Source organism: Glandiceps talaboti, chromosome 20 (genome assembly GCF_964340395.1).
Source record: "Glandiceps talaboti chromosome 20, keGlaTala1.1, whole genome shotgun sequence".
Classification (NCBI taxonomy): Eukaryota; Metazoa; Hemichordata; class Enteropneusta; family Spengelidae; genus Glandiceps; species Glandiceps talaboti.
Window position 1 is genome coordinate 11,918,664 of NC_135568.1, and position 17,488 is coordinate 11,936,151.

General features: G+C 36.6%; 1 protein-coding gene across 1 annotated transcript in view; it reads left to right on the top strand.

Annotated features, from left to right (window-relative positions):
- Window positions 1-17,488, top strand: part of LOC144450678 (titin-like) — a 450,019-nt gene that overhangs the window by 238,313 nt on the left and 194,218 nt on the right. Inside the window, exons 130-139 of the mRNA XM_078141331.1 lie at window positions 5,119-5,385; window positions 6,007-6,090; window positions 8,071-8,337; window positions 8,832-9,095; window positions 10,019-10,279; window positions 10,547-10,807; window positions 11,408-11,668; window positions 11,996-12,256; window positions 13,017-13,277; window positions 14,275-14,535. Of these exons, the coding sequence (XP_077997457.1) occupies window positions 5,119-5,385; window positions 6,007-6,090; window positions 8,071-8,337; window positions 8,832-9,095; window positions 10,019-10,279; window positions 10,547-10,807; window positions 11,408-11,668; window positions 11,996-12,256; window positions 13,017-13,277; window positions 14,275-14,535 (2,448 nt within the window). The remainder of the gene's footprint in view (window positions 1-5,118; window positions 5,386-6,006; window positions 6,091-8,070; window positions 8,338-8,831; window positions 9,096-10,018; window positions 10,280-10,546; window positions 10,808-11,407; window positions 11,669-11,995; window positions 12,257-13,016; window positions 13,278-14,274; window positions 14,536-17,488) is intronic.

Consider the following 17,488-nt stretch of genomic DNA (forward strand, 5'->3'; position numbering starts at 1 on the left):
TTGAGATTGATCTGAAAGACACCACTAAGTATGAGACAACTTTGAAAGATGGAAAAACTGTCATTTTCATCAAGGATCTTGATGAGAGTGACCATGGCAAATACACCTTTTCACTTGGTGAAGCAGAGACCACAACTACCCTGGTGGAAGACTTAGGTATTACTTCACAACATATGTATAATCTTTCTGCACCTTTGTGCATGAATATCCAAGTACATGCAATTTTATACACATGTTTAACCATAGGCCACTATGCCTGTATTCCACAGTGAATCTTCACAACACTTACAAAATAAGAGTATTACCAACACAAATCCTTCCCTAAAAAAGTTGAATGTTTATAAAAAATTTGAGTCAAATATATCTTTGGCTCTTGCAACTTCTCAGCATGATATGTGCAAATGGCTATTGTGTTTTATATGATACAGTACTGGGAGAATTTATGTGATGGATGCATAATATAGGCTTTAACTCACATGTTGTGTTCATACATCTCGGAGCCAGCTACCTGTCAAGGATATGCCTGTCTCTTGGTCAAATTTTATTGCATATATTCACAATTTCCAGTGTATGGCACTTGAAAGCAGCATGCATACTTAATGTTAAGTATTCCCTCTTAGATAAATTGATGGTATCTCTAATCTGATAATAGGGCCAGCTATTACCACAGATCGTATATTCCAACTGAGACCATCTGAAAGGGAGGAAATATTCCATCTGAGACCTTCTCAGAAAGAGAAAGTGTTCCAGCTCAGACCTTCTGAACAGGAAGAAAAAGTCCCTTTTAGACCTTCTATACATGACGAAATAGTCCATTTGAGATCTTCTGTACATGAGGAAACAGTCCACCTGAGACCTTCAGAAAAGGACGAAAAGGTCCATGTGAAACCTGAACAAGAGGTAATGTTCCATCTGAGACCTTCTGTACAGGAAGAAACATTCCATGTGAGACCTTCTGTACAGGAAGAAACATTCCTTGTGAGACCTTCTATAAGGGAGGAAACAGTGCTTGTGAGACCCTCTATAAGGGAGGAAACAGTCCATCTGAGACCTTCAATAAGGGAGGAAACAGTCCTTGTGAGACCTTCTATAAGGGAGGAAACAGTCCATCTGAGACCTTCTGTACATGAGGAAACAATCCACCCGAGACCTTCAGAAAAGGACGAAAAGGTCCATCTGAAACCTGAACAAGAGATAATGTTCCATCTGAGACCTTCTGTACAGGAAGAAACAGTCCTTGTGAGACCTTCTATAAGGGAGGAAACAGTCCTTGTGAGACCCTCTATAAGGGAGGAAACAGTCCTTGTGAGACCCTCTATAAGGGAGGAAACAGTCCTTGTGAGACCCTCTATAAGGGAGGAAACAGTCCTTGTGAGACCTTCTATAAGGGAGGAAACAGTCCTTGTGAGACCCTCTATAAGGGAGGAAACAGTCCTTGTGAGACCTTCTATAAGGGAGGAAACAGTCCTTGTGAGACCTTCTGTACATGAGGAAACAATCCAGCTGAGACCTTCAGAAAAGGACGAAAAGGTCCATCTGAAACCTGAACAAGAGGTAATGTTCCATCTGAGACCTTCTGTACAGGAAGAAACAGTCCTTGTGAGACCCTCTATAAGGGAGGAAACAGTCCTTGTGAGACCTTCTACAAGGGAGGAAACAGTCCTTGTGAGACCTTCCGTAAGGGAGGAAACAGTCCACCTGAGACCACAACAGGAGGAAATATTCCATGTGAGACGTTCTGTACAGGAGAAAGTATTCCATCTGAGACCAGTACAAGAGAAAACGTTCCTTCTGAGACCATCTGAACAGCAGGAGAAGACTATGAAATTTGTCAGTGAATTCTCCCTTGACAATGTAGATGAGATGAAATGGCAAAAAGATGGTAAAGAGATTGATTTGTCTGACCGTGACAAATATGATATTGTCTCGGAGGATGGCAAGACAGTTCTTGTTATAAAAGACTTTGATGAGTATGATAAAGGTGATTATACATGTACAGTCGGTGATGAGCAAGTCACAAGAAAACCCAAACCACAAGGTAAAGTATTGATGGCATATCTGCACTGGATCGATCAGTAACTCATGCAATGTTTTGTTTGATTGATTGTGAAGGCATGATGGCAAATCATATTAGTAGACTAAGAGCACCCTTGACTCATTTTGAAAAATGGTTGAAAAAGCCCTGTAATGTTATTTAGATTGTCTTTGGACAATAGCGATGTGGCTGTGCAAATCTCCCAAAGATTACATTCATATGTCAGTGTCATGACATGAATTTGTGATCACCAAGAGAAGCTGAACTGCACCCATTTCACAAGCAAGATTATCATATCACTGGAGTGACAGAAGTGAAATACATGTTCGATATATCATCTGCATGTACCCATTGTTCTAGAAAAAATGCGACAGCAATTTCATGATTAAACATATCATACACTTCCTCTCTAAGTTACTTATCATTGAGATAGTAACAAAAACACTGCATTTCACAGGTATGCAATATCCTCAAAGGGATGTCATCACTGCTTGCAATTGTTCGTCTTTATTGAACTTTGGCACAATGACATCAGTGTAATATAGTCTTACAATCTAAGTGATGGTTTGTCAACTTTCTATAACTCAGAAGAAAGAGAGAAAGAAGTAACAATAATTACCCATCGGAAAGAACCAGACACTGAAATCCAAAGGGATGTTGTTGTTATGGAGACTGATGCAGCTCAGAAGAGTGTCTTCAATTTGGAATGGAGTGCACAAATAACTGTGTCTGATGAAGATGTGACTGAAGATGATAAAGTCTCTCTTGTAATAAAGGAACCAGATAGAGATGAAACAGAACAATTTACCTTCACTATAGGTGAACAGCAAACCGTCACAAGTGTCATACAAGTTGATGACGTCTCTGGTAATTTATGTTATTTGAAAGCACTTCAAATTATCAGAGTTCACAAGCATGCATTCTGTTTGCTTGCTGTATGTCAGAAAGCTTCCATTTCAATTGTAGACGTACTGATAGAAGCATTGCGAATGATGTATCCAGATATCATACATATGCACTGTTGTTTTCAGTCTTTACATATACTATAGCCCATGGCTACCAAATATATGTTTCTTGGTACAAGGTAAATATCTTGTTGTTCTGTGATTTTAAAAATCTACAAAGTTACAGGGTCAGATAATTTTTCTTTCCACAGAACCATTAGAGTACACAACACAGCAGGACACAAAAACAATAAAAATGGAAACCACGGAAAAGATTGTGAAATTTGCTGCTACATCCTCTGTGGATGACATTGATAAGGTGAAATGGCAAAAGGATGGTAGAGAGATCGATTTATCTGACCGTGACAAATATGATATTGTCCCGGAGGACGGAAAGACAATTCTTGTTGTAAAGGGCTTTGATGAGGTTGATGAAGGTCATTATACATGTACAGTCGGTGATGAGCAGGTCACTAGAACACTTGAACCACAAGGTAAAGGTGACCGTTAGTTGTCAATCTGCAAGGGATTGATAAGTGATAGAAATTATCACTTGTATATTGGGTCTGTCTGTTTGATAGTATGCAGGAATGGTAAATATGACTCTTGCACTGCCTCACAAAACATTATTGATACAATGCTTGTGACATGTGGCAAACCTGTACTATTGTACAACCCTACAGAATATGTGAGATGCTTTTGACTTCATGCACTGTCATGCTCTACACTATTTCACATACATTTGATACGCCAGGGACGTTGCACATGACATGTTGATGAATTGACACGCTGTGTTCCACGAGTCTTTTTCATTGCAGGTTCTTATTTTTAATCATCGGTATAGTTCTATCTCCATTTTGCATTAGGGATGCACTAATTACCACAGATACATTTCACTGCCATGGTCAGAAAACACATCACTTTTTTGCAGATTTAGTCCTGTACCAGCACTTTGTCTTGTGCATTATACCGAATCCCTTTTCACCATCCCAAAAACTTAAAATCAAAGGAACCTTCACAGGAAACTGTCACATGCTTGTAATTACATCCATTTGAATGATGGTGAAATGTCCAAGGTACTGCATGGACCAGCATGACACATGGTACATGAGATGCAACAATGTAAACTACAGTAAATTCTATCAACTGTTTTTAACCTAGAAGAGACAGTTGAAGCAGTAACACTGATTCCGCGTGCACAAGTTACAGTCAGTGAGGTCCATACAGACATTACTGTTCCTGATACTGATGTACCAGAGGAGAATGCCTTTAAAGTACAATGGAGTGTGGGAGATGTGCAAATAGATAATTTTAGTAAAGATGTTCCAAAAGATGACCAAGTCTCCTTTGTAATCAAGGAAAGAGAGACGGATGAAATTGAACAAGTTACTTTTACTCTGAAAGAAGAAGAAACCAGTACAACTTTTGAAAGTATAACACAACTCGACGATGACCGTGGTAATTCTTATAAATGTCTGCACTTCAGCGTAGATGACTTGCACAAAGCATGTGATCATATAGTGTATACAGCAGCAGTAGTTCTGACGACATTTTCCAGTAAAATGAACACCATCTTAACATGTGTTTATACAACTTATTCTCTGTTTTTTAAAACATGTTCAGTTTGTTATGTTAATCTTCATTTATGCAATATCCAATGCTAGGTAAGTATTGTATTGATAATAGATACAATAATTGGTACATGTCAGGTAATCAATTCTCAGGACCTGAAATAGAATTATACCACCACCGTTTGTCAAAAAGATGATAATTTGATATCTTGGTCCACACTCTATCTTCTGCTCCATACACTACACCTGCATTACCATAGGTAGACATCAGAATAAGTCGGCCATCTTGTTCTATTCTGACCCCTTAGCATGACGAAATATGCTATTACAGGTACTGGGAATTATTCAAGGACGTGTTACTTAGGTTCATCAAATATGATGCAGTGTCATATATAGGTGGATCCTGTCATAACTCCTCTCTGCCTTGTAATGAATGATCCAGAGCTTGGAGAGAAACTACTGTTATTATGGTAAATGTAGGAATCATGTGATACTGTAACACTTTGGAAATCATGCTCTGAAGACAAAATAAACTCACAAGCAAGTGGTACATTTGTCTTGTTCACAGAGGCACCAAAGTTCTCCAAACCACTTGAAGACAAAGAAACAACAGAAAAGGAAAAAACTGAACTGACATGTGAAGTAACTAAACCTGGCGTAAAGGTGAAGTGGTTCAAGGATGAACAGGAAATCTCCAAGTACGATGTGCACTATGATATGAAAACAGATGGAAGAAGACACAGTTTAGTCATCAGAGATACAAAACTTGATGATGAAGCTAAGTACACTGCTAAGATTGGCAAAGCTGAGACTACAGCAGAGCTGTTCGTTGAAGGTAAATGTCACATCACTGCTAATATTAAAGTTACTAACTTCATAATTTTCTTTAAAAAAGATATATCCAGACCATAGATATTCATAAAAAGTTTTCCACATTTCAATTTTACAGTAACCTGAGTTCTGTAATGAACATAATTTTAGTATTTACTATATCATGATAGAATGACTGAAAACTGACAAGCCAAATTATACTATGCACATGTCTTTCATGATAATCCAAATATTGTGTGGGTATAAATTCTCAAGAAACTTTAATGTGACATTTATGAGTTCAAATTGAAGAAGCTGATTTGCCAAAGAAGCATATTTATCAAAATGTACTTCACAACTCTAATGCTGTTGACAGAAGCTCAAAATGGCACAAATATTGAAATATTTGACAACTTTGACATGAAAAAATCAACTGCACTGTCAAATTAATGAAGCATGGAGTGACAGAAGACATATCAATCATCGATGTCAACCAGTCATGCTGGTATATGTACGTGCTCAAATGAAATGTGTGACTCATGACTTGTACTAACCCCGTTTTTTCATAGAACAAGTTGTGACTCTCATGACTCAAGAAATCTTGAAATGTGTGACTCACGTCTTGCACTAACCACTTCTTTCATAGAACAAGTTGTCGAGGAGATCATTCCAGAACCAATAACTGCTACAGCTGTAGCCAGTCTACAACAAGCACCTGAAAGAGCTGAAGGTAGAAATACCAACACACACAAGCCATACAAACGTGACAAAACAAGTCAAAAAACCAAACAGAACAAACCGAAATATCAAAACAATACAAAACAAATGAAAACAAAATGAAGGAAACATATCGAAACAAAAGATTCATAAAAAAACTAGTTGATTCATCTTGGCTAATCCAAACCAATACAGATAGTGACATAACTCTAATATCCACAGTATTCAGAAAACTTACTGGAATTTTAACTTCATTTATTTATGTTTAATTCTTTTTATTATTTATTGATTTATTTATCTATTCATTTGTGCATATTACATAATTTTTCTAAATTGAATTCTGATTTTCATTTCGCCATTATATTGACTTGGTCATACAAGATTTAAAAACTGCATGAACATTTTATACTTGTTTTTGTTATTTGTTGGTAGCATTTTTCTAAATTGAATTCTGATTTTCATTTCGCCATTATACTGACTTGGTCATACAAGATTTAAAAACTGCATGAACATTTTATACTTGTGTTTTTGTAATTTGTTGGTAGCATGCAAATTTTTGATTTCCTTATTTCTGTTAAAATAAATTGCATGTAAGTTTAAAGGTAAATTTAAATGTGTATGCTAACAATGGGTTTGCATGTATAATACATTTCAATGTAATTTTCTTTATTTTTGGATACATTCTAATAACATAGAGTTGAATATACTATAACACAAACTTGTGATGCTCTTTTGTGGCTTTGATTGCAACAAAAAGCATGATTTAAATGCTGCAAACTGCAGTTATCCCCATCAGACACTGCACCATCCAGGCAGGGATGCCTTGAACATTCTTTGTATCATTAGGACTGACACATTTTGTACATTTTCTGCACCTGCAAGACACAAGGCCTATATATACCGGGTACATGCCCTGAACCATCATCACAGAAAGCTTACATGCTTTGCACCACTCAGCCTGAGGATACATATACTTCCTATACACCAACCACACAGGATTCATAGTACATGCACCATCTGGACAGGATGTGCTCATCTGTTCCACCATCTACACAGGACATCTCCATCCTTTGCACCATCCATATAGGATGCTTACATCCCTTGCATCATCTAGATATGATATTTCCATGCTTTGCATCATCTGGACCGAATACCTATATGCTTTGCATCATCTGGACAGGATGCCTATATGCTTTGCACCATCTGGACACAAACTTGTCATATTCCTTCTACATACTTTGCACCATCCACACAAGATGGGAACCTGCTTTGCACCATCAGGACACAGTCTACATATTTTTGCACTCTCAAGACACTGCCTACATACCTTGTGCATCAAGATGCTGTGATGCTTTGCAACACCAACACTGGATGTAATGCCTTTTACAGTCTTTGCACTATTTGGACACACTGTCTACATACTTTGCACTATCCAGACAGGATGTTCACTCTCTTTGCACCATCAAGATTTGGTGCTACTTGCTCTGCTGCTTAACATTCTCATCATGTGTTGTCCTTTAGACACCTATTAGTAAATACACACTCTCTCTCTCTGCAGTAATGGTAACAGGGTTATTGTAGCACACATAAGCCTTTTCAACTCTTATCCCTGTAATATAGACCAATCTTGTCTTTTAAATAGACTCTTTGCACAATAAAGGAAATAACAATCCATTTTACCATTGAATAAAAATAAGAGAAAACTTTCCCAAACAGTTTTTTTTTACTTTTGTTTCATATCTGTGAGCTTAATCTAGGATGTTATTTCCTCTTTCATTGTACAAAATGTCTATGACATAAAAGTTGAATGGCAGGCAATGTGTGGTGAGGTGAAAGGCTCATTAAGAAGTGCACAAATGCAAGATGCTTTTTTTTCACACATAAAGGGTTGTAGATATAGTGTATTTAGTGTTTTGTGAATGGTAAACGGTGTGGCATGTAGAGTTAGACCATTTTCTATTGGTGTTGACTTAACATTGTATTACTTCAACAGCTAAAGTGGAAATTGCTAAACCCATCAAAGATAAAAAGGTTGACGAGTTTACAGACAAAGTGACATTTGAATGCACACTGACACAACCAACAGAGGATGTGGAATGGTTAAAGGATGAAGAACCAATTGACGAGAGTGATAAGTATCAAATCACAAAGGAAGATACAACCCATACACTGACTGTATCTGATATAACTCCTGAAGATGAAGGTATATACACATTCAGAGCTGGAGAGGTGAAAACGAAAGCCAAAATGAAAGTTGATGGTAGGTATACATACTTTTTCCTTAAAACGTGATGTGGTGAAGTTGAGATTATTTGTATGTTCAACATATGCCTACCGCCTAGACATTAGAAACATTGTCACATCAAATCTATGACTCACTGTCAACATCACAATAACATTGGGGCAGGTTTTGCTCTGTCAAATGTACTTAAAATAGTGCTTCATTGCATAAAAGTCACAAATGATAATGTACATGTAGGCATTCACTTTGTAATCTGTAGATCAATTCAAGCGCTGTTAGTGCTTTTTTTAGTCGAAGCACATATAGAGGTAATGATGCTGAACACTTTAGAAATGTGTCACTAACCTAGAGCATAAAGGATAATTGCTATAACATATCATATGGCGTAACCGTTCAAGGCAAGATATGGAAAACTACACAGCCGGATTTGTGTAGACATGAAAAAACTGAGCATTCAAAAACTAAATATATGCCAAAGTACAGCTGTGTTATTGTTACAATTTCCATCATAGCCACTGTGTTTGTGAAACCTATCACTGACATCAATATCACGGATTTCGACAAAGAAGCCACATTTGAATGTGAGGTCGCAAATGAGAAAGCAGCAGTGAAATGGTTCAAAGATGGCATTGAGTTGAAACACAGTGCACGTACTAAGTTTGGTGTTGATAAAAAGAAACGGAAGCTGACTCTCCTCGACACCATTCCTGAAGACGATGGAGAGTATACAGCTGTTGTTGGTGCAACTAAAACAACAGCAAGACTTAATATTGGAGGTTTGTTCAGTGTAGATAGTATGGTGCATGGAAAGGCACATGTTTATGTATACTAACTACATGTAGACCTTTCTATGATGGAAGGTCTTATGAGTTGTAGTCTTTGTCGACTTAGTGTCAAGGTTCTGCTTAGTGTCAGTGATATTGGTGCATGGAAAGGTACATGTATGTGTACTAAAAACATGGAGCCCTTTCTGTGAAAATATGGACATTTAGTGATATTGGTGCATGGCATTTTACATGTTCATATACTTACATGTATGAGACATGGACCTTCAAAGGAAATTTGCTTTGCAGCAGCAGCAGAACTATTACTACTACTAGTATGTGGAATTGTGTCTATTGCCAATGCTAGTTGGTTATCATATTATTTTTGAGTATGGTTGTGTTTTGTGCATATATTCTTTCTATTTTCAGTTTCTGTGATTCTGCCAATGAATATTCTCTTTTTTCCTTCTTATTAACTGTGATGTTTAATAACAGAATTGTTTTTGCCATGAGAAGTTGTTATGTTCAGCCTGCATGGTTATACATTTGTCATTGTGCTCCTGTAACCAAATTACAAATTTGGAAGAGCTCCTTATCCCATGCAGCAAGCATTTGTTAATACCTGTTGGTTATACATGTGACAGGTTCCTCATGAGGAACAACAAGAGTTGAAACATACAAGAAAAACATATTTTCCGAGTTGTTGTTCTGAGAATGGATACTTCCAGACATTTTACCCTGTTTCCTCCCTTTTTCTCCATTACTTTGGATGTGGATTGTAACCATGGTTACAATCTACCTTACAGTCTATCGTAGGATTTCTTGTTGTTGATTCATGAGTTTGCCAATCTTGCCATGCATGGACTTGCATGTGTTAATGTCAAGTGGTTGTTTGAAGAATTCAACCAACTGTTCCGACTCCCTTCTCTTCTCAGTAACCGTCTTCTCAGTCAAATTGAAAGACACTACATGTTGTGAATTTGAGCCTGCAACTTTAACATGTGAAGTCAGCAATTCTCAGGCTACTGTCAAATGGTACAAGGATGGCGAAGAAATCCAAGAAGGTCCAAATGTCAAGTTCACATCCGTTGACACGAAACGAACACTCACAATTCTTGAAGCCAATCCAGATGATGAGGCAGAATATACTTGCAAAGTTGGTACTACCACTACTACTTGTGAACTCTTGGTGGAAAGTAAGTAAATACAGCAGCACAGAATCATTTCTGAATTCCTGACAGATTCTTTTCTTTTTGCAATGCAAGGAGATGTGTCTAGAAAAAACAGGGTTTTATCTTTGTATAATGGAAGCATGATCTGATTGTGAAAGGTTTGAATAGGATAGCCTAGTAGCTTTCTTCTCTAGACTTCCACTATCATTGAGGGTTCTATGAAATGGAGAGAGCTCTTATTCTATCAACTGTGTTAATTGTGATTCTTGATATGTGTACGTTTCCTCTTAGCTACATCATTCACTGTCCAACTGAAGGATACCAATGTCCCAGAATTCGAGACTGCAACATTTGAATGTGAACTGTCTCATGAGAAAGCCACTGTGATATGGTTGAAGGATGGAAAACCAATTGAAGAAGGTCCTAAGTATACCGTTAGTATTGATGGCAAGAAACGTACTTTGGTCATCCATGATGTTAACCCAGATGATGATGCTGAATATACATGTGTTGTGGGTGATCATAAATCTACAGCTGGTCTCTTTGTTGAAGGTTTGTGGCCACTATGTGTTGATTAAAACTAAATGCATGTGCCACACCAATCGTCTTTGAACACAGAACACAAAGTCCTGCATGTAGTTGAGACATAGTGATGGAATAGTGTGTATTTCATTGCGTATTTCATACACCGACCACTGATTTTAATTTAGTGAATGCATACATCTTTGAAGGCAAAGCATTTTTTCCACTTAAGCAACAAAGGAGCTTCCATTAGTTAACACTGTCAAGAATACAGTCTCAGTGGTTAAACAGTGATCACCTTTTTATGGCAGATCATGACCCTTCATGCCTTCTCTGCATGTCCTTGTCAAGCAGTTTCTTATCCCTTCCAGTCAGGAAATGCATTTGATTTATTCCTACTCTTGCCCCCTCATTCTTATGATTTGGAAACATGGTTGTTTTGAGGACTCATGGAAGTATACTTCTGTAGAGTAATTAACACATCTGCTTTGCATGTCCTTTAAGCAGACCGAAACTCAGGAAATGCATGGTCAAATGTTGTTCCTACTCCCGTCCCTCAATATCCAGTGGTTTGAAAACTGACATTTCTTTTGGACACTTGGTTTGATACATGGTTTTCTTTCTATGTAGTTACCAAATTTACTTCCCCACTGAAGTATACAGAAGCCATAGAATTCGAGTCTGTCACACTAGAATGTGTAGTGTCACATGAAAAAGGACAAGTCAAATGGTTAAAGAATGGTAAAGAACTTGAACCAAGTCTAAGGTATACTGTCGAGACTGATGGTAAGACCAGAAGACTCATTATCTGTGATCTGACCAGTGATGACGATGCTGAGTATACCTGTGTTATTGCTAATGAGAAGACCTCAACAACCATGTCTGTTCAAGGTTTGTTGCATGATATTTGCTGTGGACAGGATATATGTTCTGTAGGCAGCAGTGTGCAGCTCTTACAACACCGATTCATGTCATTCAATCTGTTGCATGCGTTTAAGTTCTTTTTTAGAATTTAAATTACTCTTAAGAATCTGCAAGAAATATTTGAAAGTTGTCCTTTTTTCCCACTTCTAAAGCTGTATCCGCTTTTCCCTATGCTTTATCTATGTGGAGTTGTAAAAGAAAGTGTTGTGAAAGAGGGACCACACTTTATATAGAGATAGTTGCCATTGAAGGAAATTAAAGATTAAACTGATAGCTCTATCAATTCTCACACAGTTACTAAGTTCACTTCCCAACTCAAAGATGTTGATGCAACAGAGTTTGAATCTGCAACCTTGGAGTGTGAAATTTCTCACGAAAAGGGTCAGGTTACATGGTTGAAAGATGGCAAACCTATCAAAGAAAGTCCCAAATACACAATCCTTGTTGATGGCAAGAAACGTACTCTCATTGTCCATGACGTGGCACCTGATGATGATGCTGAATATACCTGTGTGATTGGAGATGAGAAGACAACGGCTGGTATATTTGTAGAAGGTGTGCACAGTTTTCTGAATTTGGTTTGGCGCTGTCTTGTTTTTGTGTGGTATCATGAAAGTTTGCATCATGTTTCACATTATGCACATCAACTGCATGTGTATGAAGATTATGAAGCCATGCAAAAATGAATACTATTATGTAAATGAATGTCATACATCTTGTATTTCTACACTCTTTGTGTTATGAAATTTATGTCATGTGTTATGATGACAATGGTATGCATGAACTGCACATACACATGAATAGAAACACAATTATTGATGTACAACTGTTACTCTCTACCATGTATTTTTATCATGGCATGCCTTGGTAAATTTGTACAATGTACCTTGCTGTTTTTCACTATCATGGTATTTCTTAAAGGAAAAGTCCAGTCAGACTTATTTCTGCATTTAGTACACTTGTATTGATTACTGATATCAACTTAGATGTGCTTTCGGTGAGAACATAGCACTTTAGTAACTTACTCAACTTTGAATTCTTGTGAAGAAGCCCTATTGTATTTGACATATGTTTGACCATATTTGGAATTTCCTGCAAGGGTTTATGGGAAAATGTATCGTGATGACATCACAATTACCACAATTCCTTGTTCTGACAAATACAAATTCTGACTGTACTTTTCCTGTAATCACGATAAAAGTAAATGCTTATGCACATATATCACCATGTAAGCTATAATTCTGTATCTTTTTTCTTGTCACTTCTGCACAACTGCATATATCTGCACCACCACCACTGTAAATTCTATCTGCAGCCACCACTTTCACCACCCTGCTAAAGGACACAGATGCACGAGAGTTTGAATCTGCGACACTGGAATGCACAGTTTCGCACGACAGAGCGCATGTAGTCTGGCTAAAAGACGGCAAAGAGATTGAAAGCAGTAACAAGTATGAGTTTGTAATTCGCGACAAAACTCGTAAACTTATCGTTCATGACATAATGATTACTGATGAGGCCGAATACACTTGTGTTTTTGGAAAACAACAATCATCTTCGTCAGTATTTGTAGAATGTGAGTTCCCAACAGGGCAAACACTTTTAAATCTATACCTTTTGTCATTCATATTGATCAATTGATTGATTGATTGATTGATTGATTGGTTGATTGATTGATTGATTGATTAGTATACACCTCAGTACAAGTATTGTGGGTTAAGGAATAGGTGTTCTCAGTCACCATTAAATCTGGCCAAGATCTTGTTAACTTTCACAGACTTCCAGTACACTGAAAATCATCAATAAATTCTAGCATTGTTTTGTACAATTATACAATGCAAATATGAACAATAGCCATGCCAGGCAGACTAAGGAGAGAACATGACTGGCTAGTTAAATGGTTCATTGCAGCTCAGTAGAATAATTAAAAACAAGATCCACAAAGATCAATGAAAAAGATGAAATTGAATGACAAAATTGTAAAAAAAAATGTGGCAGCCAAGGCCCTATCTGCTTAATCCTACATAAAGAAAGTATGTAGGTATTGTTTACACAAAAACGCAAACTATTTAGATCTTGGCTAGACAGTACTACACTGTATAATGGAAGGGAAAACCCATTACTTAGTAACCCAATGTACAACTCTGTTGCATGCTGTTTGGTCTTGTATGTATTACTTTTTGATGTACGAGTGTAGGAATTTTACATATTATGTGAACATTTGGAGACATGTTTTTATGTCTAATAAGTAATATTGCTGTGTTGTGTATGTCCTAAACTAGAAAGTTATATGTTCAAATGAATGTTTTCATTTACTTTACAGCATGTCATGCATTTCATTTTACGCAATACTTGTCCTCTGGGCAAAGTATTTGTACACATGTCTAGCTAATATTCTGTATGTTTCTTTCTTTATGGAATGGAGATATAGAAGTTACATTCATGTCCATACCACAATGAGTCTGAAACTTGTTATGACAAGACTTTGGGTCATTTTATTTACTAACACAACAAGTCACTATTATCTTTTATGCAAAATATTCATTAGTTGTACACTGCATTTGTTTCCATAGTGACTGAATTCACAGCAAAACTTAAAGATGTTGATGCTGTTGAGTTTGAATCAGCAACTCTTGAATGCGAGATATCCCATGAAAAGGGTCAAGTCACATGGTTTAAGAACGGCAAACCAATTGAAGAAGGTCCTAAGTACACATTTGTTGTCGATGGTAAAAAGAGACGACTTGTTGTCAATGATATCACTCCAGATGATGATGCTGAGTATACATGTAAGATAGGAACTGAAGAGACAACTGCTTCTATCTTTGTTGGAGGTATGTATAAAGACAAGTTTATAAGTAATTGTATAGTGATACAGAATTGGGGAATGAAAGTAGGGATGTCTTTTTAATGCTAATTGCTGAGTACACCATCTTCGCAAACCATGGCCTGTTTTACGGCAACTTATATAAGTGGTTTATTTACCCAATCGTATAAAATGATTACAAAATAATGGTAACAAAAATCAAAAGAGAGAAGGGTAAATGGGGAGTCAAGAAATAGCTTACAGCTAGTCTAGCCTGATCCCCGACATTGTATATTGCGAATGAAAACAATAAGAGGGTTCAGTCATTAAGATGACTGAAAACATAACTGGGAGAAGAAAATATATCACATATACATATACATATACATATGCATATACATATACATGTACACACAAAAAACATTTTTACTACATGAAAAAGTCTAATACAATAAACGAAAAGTCAATACATCTGTAAGTTTACAATTTAATCACCTGTACTGCTCTACTAAATATTGTTTAAGAGATTTCCTAAAAATATGTTGGGAATTTTTCGATCTGATTTGGATAGGAATATCATTCCAAATTTTTGCACCTACGAATGAAATAGCAAACTGACCAGAATTTGTTCTCGCATGGTACGGGTAAAGATTTTGACGATGGCAGAGTCTCGTGTCATATTCATGTTTTTTGTCACTAAAATAATCGGACAAGATATGTGGTGAGTTCAAGTGAACCAGGCTGTAAATAAAAGAACCTATTAAGAGTTTGTGAAGCTTGTAAATATCTAGAATATTTAGCTGTATAAATAAAGGAGCCGAGTGTTCCATGTGAGATTTGAACAGCATCGTGCGAACAATCATTTTTTGGGCAGTTAGAATGCAATTCAGATATGTTGGGTAAGTACTGCCCCAAACCTCTAGGCCGTAAGAAATATGGGGAAGTATAAAGGCATTGTACAAAAGTATTAAAATACTTAGTGGTAAAATGTGTCTTAGTCTATACAGAATTCCACATTTCTTCCTTATGAGTATATTTATTCTGTTAATATGGTCAGACCAGGTGAGGTGTTTATCTAATGAAATTCCAACAAAAGAAACAACATCCACCTCTTTGATTTGATCTCCACGAATGACAATAGAACCAGTTACATCTATTTTTTGTTGTCGACCCCTGAAGATAATAAAATTTGTTTTATTTCTATTTATGGTTAATTTATTGCTATCACACCAGAGTTGAACATCATGTAAATGATTTGATACTGTAGTAAGATCAATGTGATATGGATTAGAAAAAGAATGGAAAAGATTGGAATCGTCTGCGAACAGTCGAAAATCAAAGAATGTTGAAGACTTTTGTAGATCATTTATATAGATAAGAAATAAAGTGGGACCCAGAACTGAGCCTTGAGGTACACCATGACAAATTGTGGATTTTACTGACGAATGGCCATTTGAGTGGACGAATTGAGAGCGGTCTGTGAGATAACTTTTTACCCATTCTTGACAAGGACCCCTAAACCCATAATGTTCAAGTTTGGATAACAAAATTGTATGATTGATTGTGTCGAAAGCTTTGCTGAAATCAATAAATATTCCTATAGTTGGGCTTCCCTTGTCGATTTCTCGCAAAATATGATTTACTATATTGATCAGGGTCAGGTTGGTACTATGTTTTTTTCTGAAGCCGTACTGATGCTTGTACAAAATATTGAATTTTTCAAGGTAGGAAGTAATTTGTTTATTTATAGCTTTTTCAAAAACCTTGCTAAACAAGGGCAGAATGGATATCGGTCTATAGTTTCCAATTGTTTCCCTATCTCCTTTTTTGAAAATAGGCGTAACTTTAGCAATTTTTAGGGCTGTGGGGAATACACCAGTTGAAAATGAAATATTTATAATGTGGGCCAATGGCTTTGATATGATATCAGCTGCGTCGATAAGGAGCCTTGGGGGTAGATTATCCCATCCACTAGCTTTTTTGCAATCTAAATTGGCTAAAAGTCTGGTTACCTCAAAGACAGTAACTGGTTGAAGAAAAAAGGAGTGTGGTAAAGATAAATCAAGATAATCCCTATAATCACAAGATGCATGTGGAATATCGTTTGCCAGCTTTTCACCAACTTGAACAAAAAAATCATTGAAACTCTGAACTACCTCAGCTGGGTCTGACACAACACGTCCAGTACCATTTACATCAATATTTAAATTTTCTGGCAACTTATCAGGACCGTATTTCTTACCCAAAAGATCATTCACAACATTCCAAATTTTGTTACTCTGGTTTACATTGAATAAATTTACATAGTAATTCTTTTTAGCACATCTCAGAACACTGGTAAGTATATTTCTGTAAGACTTGTAATGAGAAACTGCACTTGACTCATGTTGACTAGTAATAACTTTTGCATATAATTTGTGCTTAGTGTTAATAGATTTCTTAATTGCTTTAGTTATCCAAGGATTTTTATTTCGCTTAGACTTGAGAGTCTTGACCTTCATGGGTGCATGAAGATCGCACACCTGGATGAATAAGTCGTGAAATGTGTCAAAGGCAGTATCTGCATTACTATTGTTATTTAAAATATTCCAATCCACCTTACGTAAGTCAGAAACAAAATTATCCTTATTATAACACTTGAAGTCTCTTACAAGTACAGACCTTAAAATTGGTAAATGTATATTAAAATTATCAAAAATGGAGAAGACCGGGAAATGATCAGAGATATCAGCAATGATTGTACCTGCGTCAATCTGACAGGAGCATATATTTGTATAAATGTGGTCAATTGTTGATTTCGAGGTATTTGTGATTCTGGTTGGCACTGAGATTAACTGTTCAAGATGAAGACACTGCATTCTAGATACGAAATTTCTGGCATTATTATCTGGCTTGGCAACATCGATATTGAAATCTCCCATGAGAATACAATATTTCTTATCAAGTTTTACATTACAAAGAACATCAAAAAGACTATTTTC